General features: G+C 48.0%; 7 protein-coding genes across 7 annotated transcripts; 3 read left to right on the top strand and 4 right to left on the bottom strand.

The window, feature by feature from the left end:
* Positions 1 to 522: 522 nt before the first annotated feature.
* FTJAE_6198 (3-oxoacyl-reductase) lies at positions 523 to 1443 on the top strand (the record flags this gene model as incomplete). The annotated part of the gene is made up of 2 exons (XM_037352784.1): positions 523 to 688; positions 743 to 1443. The coding sequence occupies 2 exons, from the start codon at positions 523 to 525 to the stop codon at positions 1441 to 1443; spliced, it is 867 nt and encodes a 288-aa protein (XP_037206742.1).
* A 155-nt stretch (positions 1444 to 1598) lies between these two features.
* On the bottom strand, positions 1599 to 2372 carry FTJAE_6197 (dolichol-phosphate mannosyltransferase; the record flags this gene model as incomplete). Its single annotated transcript, XM_037352783.1, has 2 exons — positions 1599 to 2217; positions 2269 to 2372. 2 exons carry the CDS (start codon positions 2370 to 2372, stop codon positions 1599 to 1601), a joined length of 723 nt encoding a protein of 240 aa, XP_037206741.1.
* Positions 2373 to 3803: 1431 nt separating this feature from the next.
* Positions 3804 to 4661, top strand: FTJAE_6196 (uncharacterized protein; the record flags this gene model as incomplete). The annotated part of the gene is made up of 2 exons (XM_037352782.1): positions 3804 to 3837; positions 3985 to 4661. The coding sequence occupies 2 exons, from the start codon at positions 3804 to 3806 to the stop codon at positions 4659 to 4661; spliced, it is 711 nt and encodes a 236-aa protein (XP_037206740.1).
* Positions 4662 to 6362: 1701 nt separating this feature from the next.
* FTJAE_6195 (uncharacterized protein) lies at positions 6363 to 6916 on the bottom strand (the record flags this gene model as incomplete). Its single annotated transcript, XM_037352781.1, has 2 exons — positions 6363 to 6708; positions 6786 to 6916. The coding sequence occupies 2 exons, from the start codon at positions 6914 to 6916 to the stop codon at positions 6363 to 6365; spliced, it is 477 nt and encodes a 158-aa protein (XP_037206739.1).
* Positions 6917 to 8551: 1635 nt separating this feature from the next.
* Positions 8552 to 9682, bottom strand: FTJAE_6194 (kinase-like domain protein; the record flags this gene model as incomplete). Its single annotated transcript, XM_037352780.1, has 4 exons — positions 8552 to 8612; positions 8669 to 8761; positions 8940 to 9540; positions 9610 to 9682. The coding sequence occupies 4 exons, from the start codon at positions 9680 to 9682 to the stop codon at positions 8552 to 8554; spliced, it is 828 nt and encodes a 275-aa protein (XP_037206738.1).
* Positions 9683 to 10212: 530 nt separating this feature from the next.
* Positions 10213 to 10746, bottom strand: FTJAE_6193 (uncharacterized protein; the record flags this gene model as incomplete). The annotated part of the gene is made up of 1 exon (XM_037352779.1): positions 10213 to 10746. The coding sequence occupies one exon, from the start codon at positions 10744 to 10746 to the stop codon at positions 10213 to 10215; it is 534 nt and encodes a 177-aa protein (XP_037206737.1).
* Positions 10747 to 10837: 91 nt separating this feature from the next.
* Positions 10838 to 13818, top strand: FTJAE_6192 (heterokaryon incompatibility protein het-E-1; the record flags this gene model as incomplete). Its single annotated transcript, XM_037352778.1, has 2 exons — positions 10838 to 10869; positions 10929 to 13818. The coding sequence occupies 2 exons, from the start codon at positions 10838 to 10840 to the stop codon at positions 13816 to 13818; spliced, it is 2922 nt and encodes a 973-aa protein (XP_037206736.1).
* Positions 13819 to 19695: the final 5877 nt, after the last annotated feature.

Genomic DNA, 19695 nt, shown 5'->3' with positions numbered 1-19695 from the left:
GTACAGCTTGTACATTGCCGAGAAGATGTATCAATCAAAGCAAGACTCTCAGTTCACCAATTCGTTGAGATGGCGACCGCCTCTATCTCGGTGCCGAAATGATATATCTCTACGGATAATACCGAAATTCAACCAAGGTATTATCATCGAGGCTGATGTATCATGTCTTGGGGAGAGGAAGCCAAAAAGATCTGGGACCTCCCTTTGGGGTGACAAAATACTTAGGTGATCCAAGGATATTTTAGGCATTTCCACTGCAGGTTTTAGTGCATCCTTGGACTGAATATTTTTGACAACCGACATCAAGGTCAGGATCTTTTTGGTACCTTGAGGTTTATCTCCCGTCGAGTCCGGAGCTACTCCACATACGGCCATTGAGCCTCGGCTCAAATACGTCGATCTCGTCGATCCCGGGCTCATTAAAGAAGCTGAATCCGGGGAAATGTCCATGATTTATGATCCGGTTCATTATTGCAATAATTTACTTGAGTGACCAAATAGCACAATACACAGTAAATCAACATGTCGGACCGTGTTAATCAACTCGCGGGTCATCTCAACTACCCCAAAGGTCTCCTCGCTGGCCAAGTAGCTATCATCACAGGCAGCGGCCAAGGAATCGGTGCAGAAGCAGCCAGGCTCTTCGCTAAAGAGGGCGCGAAAGTCGTTGTTGCAGATATCGACGCGGGTTAGTGGTCTCATCCTGTGCTCACAAAATATTGGTGTCTAACGCTACGAATAGAAAAATCCAAGGCTGTTGCTGATGACATCAACAAGAATGGCGGCCAGGCTATAGCTGTCCCCGGAGACATTCTCAAGGCAGGATATGTCAATGATTTGGTCAAGAAGGCTGCAGACTTTGGTGACGGAAAGATCAACATCATCGTCAACAATGCGGGCTACACTTGGGACGGTGTCATTCACAAGATGACAGACAAGCAGTGGGACACTATCCTCGCTCTTCACTGTACTGCGCCTTTCACTCTCGTCCGCGCAGCAGCGCCTTACTTCCGCGTACGCGATGGTGCCCCTCGGTGCATAGTCAACATCTCGTCTACATCTGGAGTGCACGGCAATGCGGGACAGCTCAACTACTCCCTTGCAAAGGCGGGTATCACAGGCTTCACAAAGACGATTGCCAAGGAGTGGGGTCCCTCCTTCGGCGTGAGAGCGAATACTATTGCCTTTGGACATATCCTCACCAGATTGACGGCGGCCAAGGAAGATGGCGCATTTGTTACTGGGCCAGATGGAGAGAAAATTGCCCTGGGTATTCCGACAAAGCAGAAGGAGGCGGCGGGGGATAATGCCCATGCAGATATTCCACTGAGGAGACCCGGTACTGCGACTGAAGCTGCGAGCGCTGTTCTGGCTGTGGCGAGTCCATTGTTCTCGTATGTATCAGGTCAGACCATCATGGTCACTGGAGGTCGTAACATGTAGAGTATATCCAGGTGGCGAGTTAGATAGAACTCCGGTGTCAGTCGAGGAGGGCATTAATCGACGAAGAAACATGGTATTAGATTAAACGGTACTATACTTCCCCAAACGCCCCCATCTAACAAGATGTGTCCCTTTTGTGCATGTCATTCCCATTCTTAGACCTTGAGCCACAAGTTGAAGACACCCTGAGCATACTGAACAATCTCATCACCACCAAGCTTGCTCTCTCCATAAAGACGATCGACGAAAGAGATGGGAACCTCAGCGACAGTGCATCCCATAGCCTTCGCACGCACCATAAGCTCCATCTGGAAACTGTATCCCTTGCTCTCAGTGCTAGCAATAGCCTTCTCCAGCGCAGCACGCTTGTACAGTCGGAAGCTGCCCGTGAGGTCACTCACGCCAGGGCGGAGGACAGTATCAGCGAACAAGTTGGCGCCACGGCTGACGAACTTGCGCTTGAGATCCCAACCAAAGACACCGCCGTTTCCAGCGTAGCGAGTACCCGTGACGATGTCGTAGTTGCCTTTGGCCTGGAGAGCGACCATCTCGGGGATGAACTTGGGGTGGTGCGAGAAGTCGGCGTCCATGATGATGACGAAGTTGCCGGTGACGAACTTGAGACCGTGGACGTAGGCTGTTCCGAGACCGAGTTTGCCAGCGCGGGGCTTGAGGACAACGTGGGGGGAGTAGACCTTGACGAGCTGCTGAGCAACTTCTTGGGTTCCATCGGGGGAGCCGTCGTCGACGACGATGAGTTCCCAATCGAGGTTGCTGTTCGGGTTAACGTTTGCCAGTCAAATTTGCATGGAAGACGTCACTGACTTCTCAGTAAAGGTGCGGTTCAACAACCAGGTAATAATGGGCAGGTTCTTGCGCTCATTGTAGGTTGGCAAGATAACCGAGTACTTGTTCTTAGTTGTAGCCATGGCGGGCGATTAGAAGGGGGGTATCGTTTCGAAGAAGGATATTAAACGAGGAATCGACTTGAAGAGAAGAAAGATCAAAGTTGATCGCGAACGACAAAATGAACGTGGGAAATTTGGGGGATCGCGTTTGTTGGATGTCTCGTCGCTATTCGCGTCAAGCCACTCTAAGGGGACACCTTGAAGCTGGCGATTGGGGATGGACAGGGGTGACTAAGCTCACGATGGCTGCCCCTGAATGAGGTGTGGCTGTGCGCGACTTGCTGTGGCTGGTGAGGTACAAGCTCTGGTTTGGCCGATGTCGATCTGCTAACATGGATTGATTTTGGACCATGACATGACTTGCAGGTCGGTTGCAGGGCTTGCGATTGTCAAATTCTGCGTCATGCTGGTCAGCTTTTGAGACATCAGAGGCTTCGCTGGCTGGTCACTTGAGGTCTTTTTTGTTGGGTCATCGGCCGATTTGATATCACAATGTCAACCACGACTTAATGCTGTTGAACAAGAACGTTTCCTTGCGTCACTGGACATTTACCGTCTGGTACTGAACACATAGCCTCCCTCCCGTCTCTGAGGTTCCTCTCCGCCGACCTCGCGTCCACTTCCCCAGCAAAACCAAGTCCCGGTACTAAGCCCAACCTGTGTCTCACTGGTTCCGGCGGTCCACACCTGAAGTCCTCTCTGTCTTCCCAGATCGGTGGCTTGCAATTTGAAGCTTGTGGTTCCTTCGAGGAGCTCCCGACCCACCAAAGCTCCCTCTTGTTCCCCGCAAAGCACGCACGCAAATGCAGCTTGGGAAGCAAAAAGGACTGGGAACTGGGATCCTTGACCCAGAGTCCCCAAAGCCAATCCGAGACGACGACCAAGTCCGTCCCGATCTACAGAGTTCACACCGTCAAGTACGGGTGTTCCTTGGGCTAACTTCACAGTCCACAGAGTCGCAGTCGAGTGACGAAAGGGCGCTTTTCCTTGGCCCAATGCGTGCACGCTATGCGATCTCCTCTTCCAATTCCCTTGCTCATCCCGTCCAAGTATCCTGTCACTCGTTCTCCGCGGGTGAGGAACCTCGATGCTGTTTGTGCGCCCTCCGCCTCGGCCTCGGAGCTACCCATGCCTTACCAATTTGCTTCTGGTTTCTCTCTGTCTGTCCATACTGCTTCTATAGGCAAGGTAGCTATGGATGGACATGGCTTTGTGGAACCGACCGTCGTGACTTGCCTCGTGCCTTTCTCTGCCAACCTCACTCCCCTTCTTCGTGTCTCGTTCCCCGACTTTGACCTCCTTCCTACATCAACATTGTGAAGCTTCCTCACTCCCGTAGCCTCAGAAATTATCGCAAATATCTCTCGTACCCATTATTGACTTCGCCGTGTCGCGCAAACACACGCTTATAAGCTAGAGTCAACTTGCGACACCAATTGTTACGTCATCATCATGTCGGACGGAATCGCTCCAGCTATAGACAAAGGTATGTCCCATCGCCAGTCGTCTTAATGGCCTCGTTTCCATCGCGTCTGATGCAGCGCTTCGCAATTGGCATGTTCGCGATGGCTGTTTCGACCTCCGCGGCTCAAGACTGCGCTTATAGCCGGAATGCTGAGCTGACATGCCCTAGTCGGCGCACCTGAACCCACGGCCCCCGAGGCCGAGGCCGGCGCTCCCACTTTGGACACCGCGACAGCTCCTTCGGAGCCCACCAAGCCGGAAGAATCCAAGCCAACTGAGGGAGCCGGTGGTCTCAGCGCCCCGCCGAAGCCCGTCGAGGTTGCGTCGGTGCCAGAGACACCCGTCAACAACATGACACCGGCAGGCGGCACTCCACGACCCGTGCTCAACCTCGAAGAAGAACCAAAGGAAACGCCAAAGAACGAGGACGAGAATGCGTTCATCACTGATGCTCCAACATCGGCGCCCGCTGTCTCCGCCCCAAAGGATGTCCCTATGACTGACAATGCTGCCGACGACAAGCCAGCGGGCATCAACGGTGCCAGTAAGCCTGAGGTCAACGATGTCGCCGAAGTGGCTGCAGGCGAAAAGCGTAAGGCTGAGGAGCCTCCAGCCGCTACCAACGGCGCATCCGACCCCGTTGCAGCAGAGAAGTCGGAGTCGGAGGAGCGTGCCGAGAAGAAGGCTCGCGTTGAAGACGCCGCAGATGAGCCGAACACCACTGAGAATACTTCGCCAAACGGTAAGCACGAAAATGGGAAAGCTGCGAAGAAGGACAAGAAGGTCACCCCAGTTGCTGGGAAGACGGCACGCAAGACGCGAAGTCAAGGACCTGTTGAGGTTTAGTAGCAAATGCGAATTGGCAGGCTTTTCCTTGATCTATCATGATGGTTTATGAATGCTGCAGCACATGATTTAGGGGTGGGACGGCGAAAATGGCGGATGGGAACGGGAAAAGGAACATGATCCCGAGATTTGCCTGGTTCAAGGATTTGTGGGTATATTTGTGCGTCAGGTAGTAAACACTGTTTGCATTTGCCATTACATTAATTATACAGTGCTTCATTGATAAGGATGGTCTATCAGCGATTTTGTCTATCGTGATAATGCTGTACTAGACTGATAACACCTGCAATCCTCATTCAAGCTAAGCCAAACCAAGTGCCGGAGACCCATCCATTGTTTCCTCCGTCCACAGCGGCAATTTCGGGGATCCGCCTCGGAGAAGTGGAGTAGGTTCTCAACGTCGAAGCCGGGATACAACTTTCGTTCCAATTGCCAGAGTCTATGTTGAAATTTCATCATAGTTCATTAGAGTGAAGTGAAGAGCTGTCTATATGGTAGTTGCGGTGTTTATGATGATCGTGAAGTGATTCGCGCTGAGCTGGAAAGGAAAGGGAAGAATGAAAGCATCAAGAGATACCACAACAAACTGGTACCGAGAATCCTCATTATTGTTGAAGATTTGTAGTAGTCTTCGGCGTGTATTTTTGAACTCGTGCGGCCGGCTTTTGGTATTGAAGCGATTGGGAGGCAAAAAGAGGTGTGTAAGATTCTTTGTGGCCACTTCATTATGTAGTGTTCAAACCCGGCCAAATATTGTCGCCCACAAAATTGATACCGGCTTTGGGTTGGTATTTGACTCCCAAAAGTATCTTCTCGTATGGTATTTAATACCAATAGTACTGCACGACAGTGAGATAGAGATCGTTTATCTCCTCAACCTGGCGAGCCTCAGCCTCCGGGGATCCGTGTCTGCCATATACCGTAGCAAAGAGACAAACAACTGCCATGGCTGCCATCCAAATCAGGAAGTCCAGAAAAGGTCTCAGACTCGGGTATGGCCAGTATAGACAGTGTGGCCCCTCTTCAATCACGAAGAGCACACTCCCGAACACCGAGAATACAGCGACTCCCAAGAGTGTCTGTCGATAGACGTGGTGACATAGGTAGTACTTGAGGCGGCGGATGAGGCTGAGATAGCTGGGAGCAGGTGGCATAGGGCCGGTACACATCTTGAGGGCACAGCCGTAGGGTATAGCCAAGACGGCCCCGAGTAATCCTATAGCCATCATTGTTGTTTTTTGAAACGAGGGTCTCGTATGTGTAGCTTGACGACGTGAAGTTTTGGTGTTAAGGTTTGTGGTATGAAGGTTACAAGTAAACGGAAAGGAAGAAGGACGGGAGCTGGAAAGTAAGGTAAAGGGAAGAAAGGGACGGAAGTTGGAAAGGGAGTGATGGCTATTTATAATGCTGTAGCAACAAATATACTTTTCTGTGCTTTTCTAAAACATTAACAGCATTTACTTAATGAAACCTAGTTGAACGGCTTCAGAGCTGGGATTGGCAAAACTGATGAGTGTCCCACTACATCACTTAAAGTATTATTTAAGGTTATTGATCTAGTAATGACTGGATGAGGATGTAGCTGTTAACATTAAGTTGTAAATCGGAAGCAAACTTTATTGTCTCTCCTTCTTCTCAAGTTGTTATGATCATCGTGCAGCTGAGTGCTTAACCTCCCAAAATTGCCACTTTATATAAGATTTAGTACCAATAGCACGGCACGGCAGCAAGATAGAGATCGATCCTCTCGGCAGCCTCAGGCTTTGGATCTCCACGTTTCCCATATGCCATAGCCAAGAGAACGGCAGCTGCCATCAGCAGCATTATAACAAAGAACTGCAATATGGGCGTTGGGCTCGAAGATGACCAGAATATGCTGGGTGAATATTTCCTCTCGCCGATCGCGATAAGCATGTTGCCGAAGAATACAGGCAGAAGCAGACCGACAAACGTCTGTCTGTACGTGCTGTGGCATAGATAGTACTGGAAGCGGCGGATGCAGCTGAGATTACTGGGGGCATACGGTGGAGGGCCGCCGGTGCATATCCTGAGGAGGACAGCATAGAATGGAGCGAAAAGAAACAAAAAAATGTTTATGATGATCATTTTTGATGATTCACTAACAGAGATCTTGTAGTAAGTAGTAGTGAGCTGATGTTGCATCCGTAGCCTGATGCTGGGATTTGTGGTGTGAGGAAGATAAGGAAAAGAGAAAAGTGTGAAGACGAGTAGCAAAGGAGTGCTATTTGTACCATTGTGTAAGAAAAAGAACATGCATACTTTGCTCTCGTCTTGTTTAAAAGTCAATTGAGTTCATAATAAATAAAAGTTAGTCACCAATAGAGACGTTCTTGAAGCTTAGGCTGGCGAACCTCCAATGGGAGGAAGGAGTTCAGAGAAGGTTTTGTGAATAAAAGAAACTTTCCAACACGTAAAAGAAGGAGGCAATTTATTATCCATCTGTCAGTCTTTCTCCAATAGGAGAGACTCTAACTTAAGTTCCAGGCATCAATCACAATATCATCATCAAAAAATGTTCTCAAATTCACTCAGTTCTCCCTCGGCGAGATGAAGTTCAGTGGCGCTCCAGTCCCTGACCAGGCCCTTAACTCAACTTTGAGTCACAAATCAAGTAACGCACTTAGAAAACTGCCAGAAACCTTTTACCTACTTACGAGGTAGGCAAAAAGGGGGAAACTTTTCTAGAAGTATCCTTTCTCCTTGTCACTCGGTGAGACACCAATAACATCCCAGCAATCATCATGAACTGTCTTGCAAGGGCTTCTTCCTGCTCTGGGAGGCAACTGAAAGTCCCAAAATGAGCGTATATCGCGAATTTTCTTTCCTTCATACCAACATGCACTCGCTCAAATAGCGTTTAAAGCGATAATGACTACAAAATCTTTCTTGCCTATACGTGTTCCAGCCAGGATCAAAATTCAGTTGAGAAACAAGACAATTTCTAACCCTAAGCTTAGATGTCAAACAGCCTAACTAGTCTAAAGCTCTATTGAGTCTTGCCTAACTTTGCCTGAGCTTGCCTAAATTTACCTAAGTTCATCTAAATTTACCTACGTCTTTTTGTCATTTAGGATAGAGGCCCTAAGTTTTCTCGCCCCCCCTTGCGTCTTCCAAGCCCGTCAGAAGTGGGCGGTACCGAGGAAAGTCGCCATGGCTTGCGTTGTTTGTTGTAAAAATCAATTCAGAGAAGGGAGGAATCTGAAGTATAAGAAGAACATATTCCCTGTATCTACGCTTACGGGTGCAGCTTTTTCTTTCAACTCACGAAGGAACAACCTCATGTGATGGCACTAGAGTTTCGCGATGTTATCTTGCCTCTTCTGTCACATAAACCTTTCGCTCCTGCTGTAATTCTGAGGAAGAACGCACACGCGATAATGCGATCTGAGTGGATGGTGATGCTCACAAGGAGACTTTGTGCTAAGTTTCGGAGCCCATGATTGAGACCCCCACCAGCTACCTAGCCAGAGACATATTGAAGTAGTGGAAGGCCAATTCTAGAAATGAGAGAACCGCAAGGGGGCGCGAGAAGCATGAAGAATGGAATCTGCGAGCCTTGAAGTGGGAGAGAACACAATAGTAACAGACCCATGGACTCATGAAGTTGCACGTTCAAGGTTGGGTATAAACTGCATCCTCAACTAGACAATTCAGCAATCTTGGATGTAGAGGGGCCAATACACGATCAATATAACAGCTTTGAGCCTGTCAATAAGATACAGTCTAAGCATCTGACGCCTGACGAGATCATGCAGTGTAACGTATGTTTCTTCCCTCTACTATCCATATCTCTGAACCAAATCTCTCATAACCTCAAGAACCCTGTAATAAAATTAGGAGCAAAAAGATACAACAGTTCAAGGATAGCCTCACTGTGTGCGAAGTGTCTCATTGTCGACAAAAAGGGCTGACACGTGAGTGTCAAATCTCCTAACTTGACGTCAGTCCCAGTGACTAAGAAGAGATATGTGTAATTCTTCACTCACAGCCTATAGAGGTCTAGCCGACCCTCAAAATCCTCTTCAGGTGCCGAGATCTGCGCAAATTTGTTGTATGCAGCGACGTACTCATCTCCAAACCTATTACAAGCTGGTCGCCATTGGCCAAACTCATCTAGGAATCACGATAGTTAGCAGGATTAATATCTTCTGTCGGGTAGGAAATTCCGGGAACGTGCATTCGTTATGTGCAAAGAAGCAGCATGCATCGAAAACGAGAGGTTGGTCGTTCTCAACGTCAATCCCTGCATTTGCATACCAAAGGTCGCCATGAATCAACGAAGGTTTCACAGTCCGGCCGTCACTCTCCAGAGGCCTCAAGAGCCTCGGGATTACCTTCTCGAATAGCGCCTGTGAAAGAACCTCAATCTCAGTATTGCTACCTTTCACCGACATCTCTAGGTCAAGAGTTTGTCGCATTGACTTGGCAAAGAACATCTCCCAGCTATCTTCCCATTCCACGTACTGGGGTAAATTTCCTGCGTAAGTTGTGATGTGGAAGCCGAACTTTCCAGTGGGCGACACACTTTTCTGGTGCATTGTTGACAGACGAGAAGCAAACTCGTCAGGGTCGGGCATATCCTCCGTCATGTCTCGAAACTCGCAGAGGAAGAAGTGTGTGTCTGGGATGTCCTCGTAGGTGCCGCAAGCGATGGGCTTCGGGACGAATTCTGGTATGACTCCATGTATCGCGCTCATCGAATGGAACTCCCCCTTTGTCATGTTCATGCCTATCTCCTTCGAAAGGACTTTGATGAAAAACGACTGAGGCCTACCGTCGCTAAGCAGAACATCAATTCGACCCGTCTTCGCCCAGAAGCTTACACCATGGGTCTCGATGGATGTGACTTTACATCCCTCTGGTAGCTCTTATCAAGCAGTCAATATGGAGACAATGGTCCAAGTTCATGGCTTCTAAGTTGGCTTACCCCTCAATACGGCTGGATCAATGTTGGTGTTGCCTAAACCGAAGTCGTAGCCCTTTGCATCGTTGTAATTCATTTCAGATCTCTTTGAGTATGTTGATTGCCAGAAGCTAGGCTCTTGGAAAGGGAGTAGGTTTATTATACATACAGAGTAGGTTTATTATATACACACAGCGTTTTTGGTTGGCGTGGTTGCACTCACTACTAACACGGTCCACTGGTCCAATCGATAAGCGCCCATCACGAAACCAACGTCCGAGATCAACAGATGCCTACCTTAACTATGGACGGCGGCTAACGGCATCCATTATCGGATACTGTTGCGAGCCTTATTTGATCTGGCAACGGGTAAAAATACTAAAATAAGAACTCCTGGCTTTTATTAGTCATTTATTAGGATGTCCACTAGGTATGAAGCTGGAGTACTGTGAGAAGATGCAATGAGACCGCAGTTCTTTGTATCATACACTTATGTATTTATGGCATTCCTCTACAAAATAACTAGGTAGCAAAGACTTTGTCAAAGTCAAGCCGCTTATGCGGGCCGTTCCGGTGCACCGGCAGCCTTATTCTCCATCCTAGCGCAACCAAGCTAATGGAAGTCTTTCAATGTCCAGCCATCGAGATCTCCGTGATTCTGTCGCGCCAGTGTTCGACAGGATACACGACTTTGACACCGTTTGCCTCGAGTCTTTGCTGCCCATCATTGTTTGCAATAAATGTTCCGGGTTCCCTGATGCCCACATAAACAGTCTTGATAGCGCCCTTGAGTCTCAAGATTCTGGACGCGCAAGTCATGTTGCCGCTCAGCCTCTCATTGCAAGGTTCCATGGTTGTGTACAGCACAGTATCCGGTGGAAGGACTTCATGTATGCGTTCCTCGGGAAGGTTGTGCTCGTCGGCGATCTTGATAAAACAGCATTGCTCTGCGTGCGTGGTGCCTGGATCTCCTTTGTAGTCTCTCGGATATTCAAGCGAGTACCCTGTCGATAGGACCCTGCCTTTGGCTGCATCTACAAGTACTGCCCCGACGCAGAATTTATTGCCAGCTGGCGGCGACTTTTTGGCTTGGGTGAGGGCATACTCCATGAAAGCTTCATGATCGCCAACTTGGAACGTTGGGCTGGCCTCAGAAGCCATGGTAAGTGAAAATGAGGCGATAAATGAATGTTTCCGTCAGCTCCTCAGTCAACTTGGGAGGCATAAGTCAATCTTTTCAGTCTTGACACTTATGTTATGCGTTATTTTCCAAAATAAACCTGGGTTCGTATCTGGATCTTGGGGTTGTTGGCTCGGCGCCCAAAGCCTGACCTGCATCCCAGCAACTCCACAAGCAGTCGCGACTCGACCAAGGGCCTGAGAAGCCTGTTTCCTCTGTCGAAGCCGCAGTCCAAGACTTCAACAGCCCTAGACGAGCAATCAAAGGTCGAAAAGGGACCCCTTGGACTAAATCTTCTGTATTGCCCAGCAGAGCCCGAGATCGACCTCATCTTTGTTCATGGATTGGGCGGCAATTCAAGAAAGACATGGAGCAAGTCGTTCGCAGACCAGTCGCACTTCTGGCCTGAGGATTGGCTCTCCCAGGACCCAGCCTTCAGAAATGTCCGTATTCATAGCTATGGGTATGACTCGTACTATTTGAAAGGCAAGGAAGACTGCTTGAACGTTCATCACATCGGCAAGTCATTCCTAGGTGCCATTAGCATCGCGCCATGTATTGCGAACTCCAAAACCTACATCATCGTTATCGGCCACAGCATGGGCGGACTGGTAATGAAGAAAGCATACATCTTAGCCAAGCAAGATGCAGAACACAATGCGCTGGCTGCACGTTTTGCCGCTTTCTATTTCCTCGCTACGCCACATCGTGGTGCAAACTCAGCAAAGATGCTCAAGAACCTGCTCAAGATCGCGTACGACCGTACCTATGTTGGCGACTTGGAGCCGAACTCCGAAGCAGTTCAAGTGATCAATGATGAATTTCGTCACTTCTCGGCTGACCTTGAGCTCTGGTCGTTTTATGAAACACAGAATATGAAATACTTCAGCTCACTTATTGTCGATCCTGAGTCAGCAGTCCTTGGATACCGTGGAGAGAAGCAAATACCAATGACCGCTGACCATCGTTCAATATGCAAGTTCGACACACCTCAGGACTCCAATTACATACTTCTAAGAGACTCGCTTGCCTCGACAGTGAGCAAGATCACTACGGCAATTCCGGAGAAGAGGCATGAAACCATCAAGAACCTCAAGAATTACCTCCAAGTTTCCGATATGTTGGATGATGATCTAGCAAACGTTTGCGAATCTTGGACGCCTGGATCGTGCGAGTGGATTTCGAACAAAGACGATTACATCAAATACGGTGAAGAAGCTGATACCAGAACGTTATGGATCAAAGGCAGACCTGCAACTGGGAAATCTGTTCTGGCCGGTCACATTGTCGATCAGCTGAGGAAGTCAGGTCAGATTTGCCGCTACTTCTTCTTTAAACACGGAGACAGGTCCAAGGCTTATCTGGGTCGTTGTCTCCGACGTCTGGCCTTTCAGATGGCAGCATCGAACGTTGAAGCCAGTGATACCATTCTAAAGATGCAGGCTGACGGTATTTCTTTCGACGGCATTGACGAACGTACGCTCTGGAGGATTCTGTTCCTTTCTGGTATCTTTAGGGTTCCCATGGCTCGGCAATACTGGGTCATCGATGCCTTGGATGAGTGCTCAAACCCTCTGGTGCTTTTGCAGGCCATTCTCCCTACCATGGATGAGTCCATACCACTGCGGATTCTAGTCACGAGTCGAGACACAGTCGAGCTAGATCAAGGTTTCGCGGTCATCCCAGGGAACATGGTCCAGATTCTGCCAGTGACTACAACGGATACACAATCAGATCTCAGACTCTTGATCAAAAGTCGGAGCCAGGCCTTAGCAATAGCGAGACCTCAAGATCGAAGCGCACTAGCTGAGACGATCTTAGACAAATCGAGAGGGTCTTTCTTGTGGACGATTTTGGTCATCGAGGAACTCCAACGCTGCCACAGTAGAAAGGAAATCCACCAGATTCTTGAAGATGTGCCAAGGGGCATGAAGTCACTATACAAGCGGACTCTCGATTACATGTCACAAGTCAGCCGAGGAAAGGAGCTGGCCAAAACCATTCTAGTATGGGCAGCTTGTGCGGTTCGACCAATGACTATCGGTGAGCTAGATGGTGCTTTGACCCTGGATATTCAAGACACATTCCCGAACTTGGAGGAAAGCATCTCAACGCTATGCGGTCAGTTGGTGATTGTTGATAAGCAGGGGCGAGTAAATATGGTGCATGAAACAGCCAGAGAATTTCTCACATCTGTTGGATTGGAATCCGAGTTCTCCATTGACGTAACTCAAGCCCACACTCGAATGGCAGAGGTGTGTCTGAGCTACCTCGTAGGAGACGAGATGAAGCCTCCGAGGAACAGACGTCGCAGATCTTCGGCGAACTTACCAACAAGGCAGGATTTCGCCATCTATGCGTACACAGCATACTCATATCATCTGTTGAAAGCTGATTCGGTGGCTGTAGGGACATTTCAGCTTGTCACCCAGTTCCTGAAGTCTAATGTGCTCACCTGGATCGAAGCGATTGCTGACTCCCAAGATCTCACACAACTCATTCGTGCCTCTAAGCATCTCAAAGCCTACATGAATCGGTGTGTTATTGAACGCTCACCACTGGATCCTCAGATGAGGGCACTACGGCAATGGAGCATGGATCTTGCTCGGATTCTAGCCATGTTTGCTAATGCGCTCTCGGTATCACCCTTCACAATATACTCACTAATACCTCCATTCTGTCCTACTGAGTCCATGATATACAAAGTAGGGGGTTCAAATCAGAGGCTCGAAGTCCTTGGTGCGTTCAACGAGCAATGGGATGATAGAATATTATGCGTTGATTTTCGGACGGGTCAACTGAAGGCTGTACGCTATGGAGATGGATTCCTAGCCATCGCACTTGGCTCAGGAACAGTCATACTGTATTACACTGCATCCCATCAGGAGTACAAAACCTTTGGGCATGGCGAGTCTGTTAACTTGATTGCCTTCAAGGCTGGGTCTGACCTCATGGCAACATGTGGTATCATGCTTAACTGGCCTTTCATTTTATTCTCTATGGTGTCTTATCGTCTTATTCCATCGCGGCCTCAATACGATATGAGAGTTTAGAAATACATAAAACAGTCAAGACCCAGAGGAGGACTTCGTCGAAGATGACGACTTTTGCAATCTCCTTTCGCGTCATCTTGTCCAATGGCCGACTTGTGTTGACAAATGGCGACCAGCTCCTCTTTTGCAATGCCCGGATCCCGTTAACCGTGAGACGAACGACCAACTCTTGTAGATAGAGGATGATGCATTGCTTGTGGAATAAGTAGTAAAAGATGCGGGGGATTGGCCAAGTGTCAGAGGGTATGATTGGCGCCGAGTAATCGAGCATCATCAGCTCAACGAGTAAGTAGGACGGATTTCGAGCAAACGCCCACAATGCATGCGTCCCTGGATCCCCTGTATGCTTGAGAAATGGTGTGGCGTAGCTGCCTATCAACCGACTCAATACAGAAAGTGCAGCGACGGCGATCTTTAACTGTACACTCATCTTGACGATCGCGTTTGGTTGATAGCAAACGACTGATGTTTGGTGTTTCCGAATGGAGTGTCGTACTGGACCAGCTTGAGAAGGAAAAGGTCGAGGTTTGTGGGTTCATTAATGAGGCCGATCAAACCCTTTTATATGTTTCTTGAGGCCCTTCGGTAAAGTAAAAACATCTCAAGGTTGTGAACGGAAAAGTTTAATGATAGACTTCGTAGAGAGAGCCGAATCAGAGGCATGATGCGTACAAACCATGATAGAAAGTTCGTTGCCTTATATTAAAGGTTTAGGAAAACTTCTGACCGTATAGTCTAAGGTCTTCTAAGTTTATACCGACATTCACTAAGTCTTCATGTCGTTTAGATTAGATATCCTAAGTTCTGTTGTTTCCAGTATCTTGGCTATTGGATAATCATGCAATTTACAATTGATCAATAGAGTGTATGAGAACTTAATACAAGGCTGCCTACCTATACAATGAGAGATGAGGCCCTCAATTCTGCGACTTCTCTCCGCTCCCATAGTAAAGCGTAATCATGAGATGTGATTAAAAACGAGTCTCACGGTCATGAAGGGCAAGCCTGATCCGAGTCTCTTACGTTTAGGCAATGTTCTGGCTAGATCATGTCATGTGTACCGAGTAACAGCATGATCAAGCCGACTGACACTGGTCTGACATCCAAGAGAAGAGGCTGGATGGTCAAGTCAAGCTTATTCAGCCCTATATTATGCCACAGATAAATTTAGACTGAGTCTGACCTAAGTTCTCATCCACTGGCATCGCCCGTCTTATGACTACGGAATCCTCCGCGTCTTAAGTTAGAATGAGAATCCACAATCAAGGCCATCATAGCTCTGAGTCATCCATTGCTGGGAATTCATAAGCAGTAATTCATCTTAATTTCTTTATCAGTCTATAAATGGGCATTAGAATATGGGTTAAGATCTCCATTAATAAACCTGCGTGGGGTAGGAAACAAGATGTAACACAGATATTGAAGCGGTGATGTTGGACAGTGAGATTCGTCATGGTTCAAGAGAGCTTCGTTAAACTAGAGTACACAGAATACCATTTATAATACTAGCGATAGCTGAAATAATCTGGCCTGAGTAAGTCCCTTGTCTTCCTTGTGTCCGAAATTCGGAGTGTTACTCTTTCATCCCACTTCTCCAGGGTTTAGCTCAACTTTGATGTCTTCTAGAACCGATCCGGTACGAACCAATCCCCTCTATTATTGTCTCAATATCGAAAATCGTGTGAGCATTTTCTTTTAGGTGAAATCTATTAAAATCACACTCAAGTTAAGTTATTGGTGCCTTGTGGCATCTCAGAGTTCGGTTGACGTCTAGTATTCAGGCTCTGTTAGCAATACCAGAACCGCAAAATGATTCTGTGAGCAGATCTGGTTGCTTAATTATTCGAGAGGTATTCTATGCTGGATTTAGACTATATTCACAGCAACAAGAGCTTGAGACATACCGATCGGCCGTTCATGTTGTATCGCTGGGGGATTGATATCGCCGATGGAGAGCGAAACGGGTCACACTCAAGTCCATTTCTAATTCGGCAGGCATAACGTTGATAGAGCTGAAAGCCCCGGCTGATGAAGAAGTGGTTTTGGCCGCTGCTGTCGTTGAAAGCCGACCGACAGAGCTGAAAGCACAGGCTAATGAAGAAGAAGTGGTTTTGGGCCCCGGCTGAACCTACGTTCAGGTACCGGGGATTGTCGGGGGCGATCCGTCGTCCCTAGGCTACCGCCATACATGACCCAGATCAGGAAACGCCCCATGTTGATAATAGTTTGGTTGATAATAGTTTGCTTCTATTCAAGTGTTAGAACTCAATCATTGACGCCGCAGGAGATGCATAGTAACAGATAGGGGAATACGTACAAGTATGGTGTATCGCTGTGGAGAGTTATATCGCTCAATTTATGTAGGTTGAGAGATGTTTGAGAGCTTATTCCGGTAGAAAGAACTTAGAGATGTAGGAGGGTGAGGGTTGTTTGAAGAGAAGAATCACCAAGTCCAACGAACATGTTGATGTGTAGGATCGTTGGACTTGAGAGACTTCCCTTGGCATCTAGATAAGGTAGGTAGGAAAGAGAAGCAACGATGTCACCCAGTTAGCAGTAACTACCTTGACCCTTCCACTTGTAGTTTTTACTCCAGAACTGGAAAGAGTCCTTTCAGCGGGAGTCGCAAGTACCCAAAATGAGTAATAAAACTTGCAACAGCTACGGAGGTAAGTAAGTTACCATGCTAGGGGAGGGAAAAAACTCGGGACCTTGAGCCTAACTGATGTAGCTCCGCAGTATATTAGACATGTAGGTAGCCATGGCTCAATGTATAAAGCTCTTTTGATCACATGTGTAATCCCAAGCATGATGTTACTTTAATTCATGAGGTAGGTAACTTTTGTTCTCTTAAGCTGCGGTACCTTGAGCACAGACTGACGTGTTCCTGACTTCCATGGCACCTTTTAGGCAGCTGCATTGAGGTACGGAAAGAATCCGTGAGCAATTTGGATGTCGCCGAGATGGCGGCACTGTAGGAATGGACGAGGAAACAGTAATGGAACTTGGTGCTTGCTCTGCCCGATCATAGCTCATGAGCATTTGCACTACGGCCATACCAGCAACCAACACCCACATGCAGGGTGCCAACTGTGGTGACATAATCTGCTGCATTTGCATTGCATTTCTGGATATCTCAAGTGCTGGGCCTCTCAACCCTGTATTGATGGTCGTTCGTGGGCAACGCCGCCCACAAGGCACGCAGCCATCACTTCTGAGGCTCTCAAACGGCGGTATTTTGTTCTTGTCCCCCTCAAAATCAGTCCCAAACTAAAGGCTACCCTCCATCATTATCGTCGACTGCCAGATTCATACTCAAGCTCCAGGGGCTGTTTGCCTTCAAATCCCCCACAACTGCCAGACGCCATTCCTTACATCTGCCGTCTTGGGTTCGCAAAGGTACCGCATCGACTCTATACCTCCTTTCTCAAGAACAATCGCTAGCGGAACCCCTCCACTTATCTTGGGGCTTCGGCTGCGATTTGATGTTGCTCCTTTTCGGGAACAGCGTGATTCAGAAGCCCAGCCATACATACCCTGCTACCTCCGACTCACATGCGGCTTACCGGTGCTCGTTTATCAACATGTGGCCGCCTTCACTTGGAGAGCTTGGGAAACATGACGATTATATCGTTCTTGGGATGCCGAAGTTCTTTGATCACCGTTCCTTTCTAAATCTCGCCCTGATGGCTGGACCGCTTCACTCAGCTCTGAGACCAGGATCAAGGGATCTTAGTATCAATCCTTATTTGTGAAGGTTCTACAGTGGCTAATGGAATAAATTGGTGTACTTCTCCTGCTCAAAATGATACTTCGAGTCCGCCCTCAACAGAACAATACAGAGGGAGTCCATAAGATAGCTTCGGCAATGTTAATACAGACTGAATATCTAATTTTCTACACTTTTGCAGTGTCTTGAGAACCTTGGCTTCAGGAATCAAGACAACTTCCCTACCATGAACTAGTGCCACAAATACAAAAATTACGTGAAATATCACTAGCACATGAAGATACTACATAATTCTTTTCATCACTGAGGATAGAGATCCAAGTTTCTTACTCACATGTGGGCTCTAGTTGACGTACTTCACGGATGAGGTTTCGTGGAATCGGACACGTCACGTGGCCACATCACGAAGAAAATGTTTTCTTTTGTTGGTTGTTTCAGAATTGCGAACAAGCTTTGGTAGTTCGACGGGCCACTCGGCACATAAAACGTGAGATATTTTTTTTGGGTTGGGGACTTTGGATTTCCCGATTTGACACGATTTGTTTTCCCAATTGCGATCGGGTTGCGTGTCGATATGTCATTGAGCATGAACTATTGTACAAGCTTGTAAGTGGCGAGTCGCGGCGGGTAAAAGGGCCTTGGTACTGGGCATCGATCAAGATCCATTTGGTTTTTGTTTTGGTACGGGAGGAGGGCCTGAGAATGAGAATGAGCGAGATTCAATAAGTGAATAAATGGTAAGGCGGTTGAGGCGCAAGTGTCAGAAACTGCAAGATTAATTAATTGTTTATTACCATTCATGCCACTCAATCCATGTCAGGTACCAACAATGCATGACATGTCCTTCAAAGACCGCCTTGAAAGTCATCAACAAAGAGTCCAGAGCACAAAAAAAAAGATCGACGTCGTAAAAAGAAAGCGTTGTAACGCACGCAGATCGATCGCCAAAACTTTGACATCGACCACCGTTTGGCCAGCAAAGTGCCAGCCAGTGCCAGCAGAGAGCCATCCCATCACTTTCCCCTTCTGGAAGAGCAACTGTTGGAATGTTCGTATTCTCAGCGTCTTTCGAGACGCCAAAAAAGCTCACGTCCCAGTCTCCAGGGGATCCATCCAATGCAGGGGCAAAGACCGAGAGGCGTGGCGTACCCAGAAGCTTGAGGGAGGGAGACGATTGGCTGACAGGGGTCTCCCGGCCCGTGCTACGGTTGAAGAGGGTCCCCACTGTAGCGGGTCAAGAGGCGTCAAAAATAGAACTTGAGACTTCTGAAGCTGGGTCTTGGTCTTGGTCTTGGTGAGGTCGGGTCTTATCCCCACGGAGGCCGCGTGCCAGGGTAAACAGCGGACGGAGATGGTATGAGGACTTCAAAAAGTAGAATCAGCAATATCTCCAGGAATGAGAATGATGGTGCTGTTGGCATTTTTTTAAGTGGTCATTAACTGACACTGTTGATCACAGGTCTCGATCATTCTACCATGACTAGCGCTTGGTTGAGAATCTCCAAAACAGGGGACTTTTTATTGGCTTCATTCACCCGCTCACTCACCCTCACGCTGCCACATTGATGCATGCACAGATGCATAATGGCTGCCAAGCTTTATCTTTTGATGGCTTCCCCCAAAAGAAAAAAAAAACTGTCTACGTTAGAGTCTAACCCCCATGATAATAGGATCCATCCCATGTCATTGTCATGGCTCCTTAGTTCTTAGTCTTGTCTTAGTCCGCGAATAGAACCTCCACCCCCAGCCCTACTTTTACCCTTCTTTACCTTTACCTCCTTCTTTACGTACGTACTCTGCTTTGCTTAACCTTAACGTCGCATCTCTCCGTATCATCGGTCCTCCTTTGTTTCTTTCTTTATTCTCTTATCCCCATCGTCGTCGCCTGTTCCTGAGTGACGCCATATTCCGTTCGCTTCGCCCCTTTTGGCGCCTCGTCCTTTCGCTCACGGGCCTTCCCGACCAAGCAAGCTTCTTTAACGACACAGCGACTCTCGTTTACCAAGGGCTCTTTGTTTACGACGATTGATCTGTCAAGTGGCGCCTGACCTCGAATATCTACATCTCTCCAGTCGCCCCTATAGTCCCGCCCTCTTCAGCTCTTATCTTGTCTGCGATCCCTGCGAATACGAGACCATCCCCAATTC

This window comes from Fusarium tjaetaba (assembly GCF_013396195.1).
Source record: "Fusarium tjaetaba strain NRRL 66243 chromosome Unknown NRRL66243_c0000121, whole genome shotgun sequence".
Taxonomy (NCBI): Eukaryota; Fungi; Ascomycota; class Sordariomycetes; order Hypocreales; family Nectriaceae; genus Fusarium; species Fusarium tjaetaba.
The sequence above is the reverse complement of the archived record's forward strand: the minus strand, read 5'-3'. Positions and strand labels throughout refer to the sequence as shown.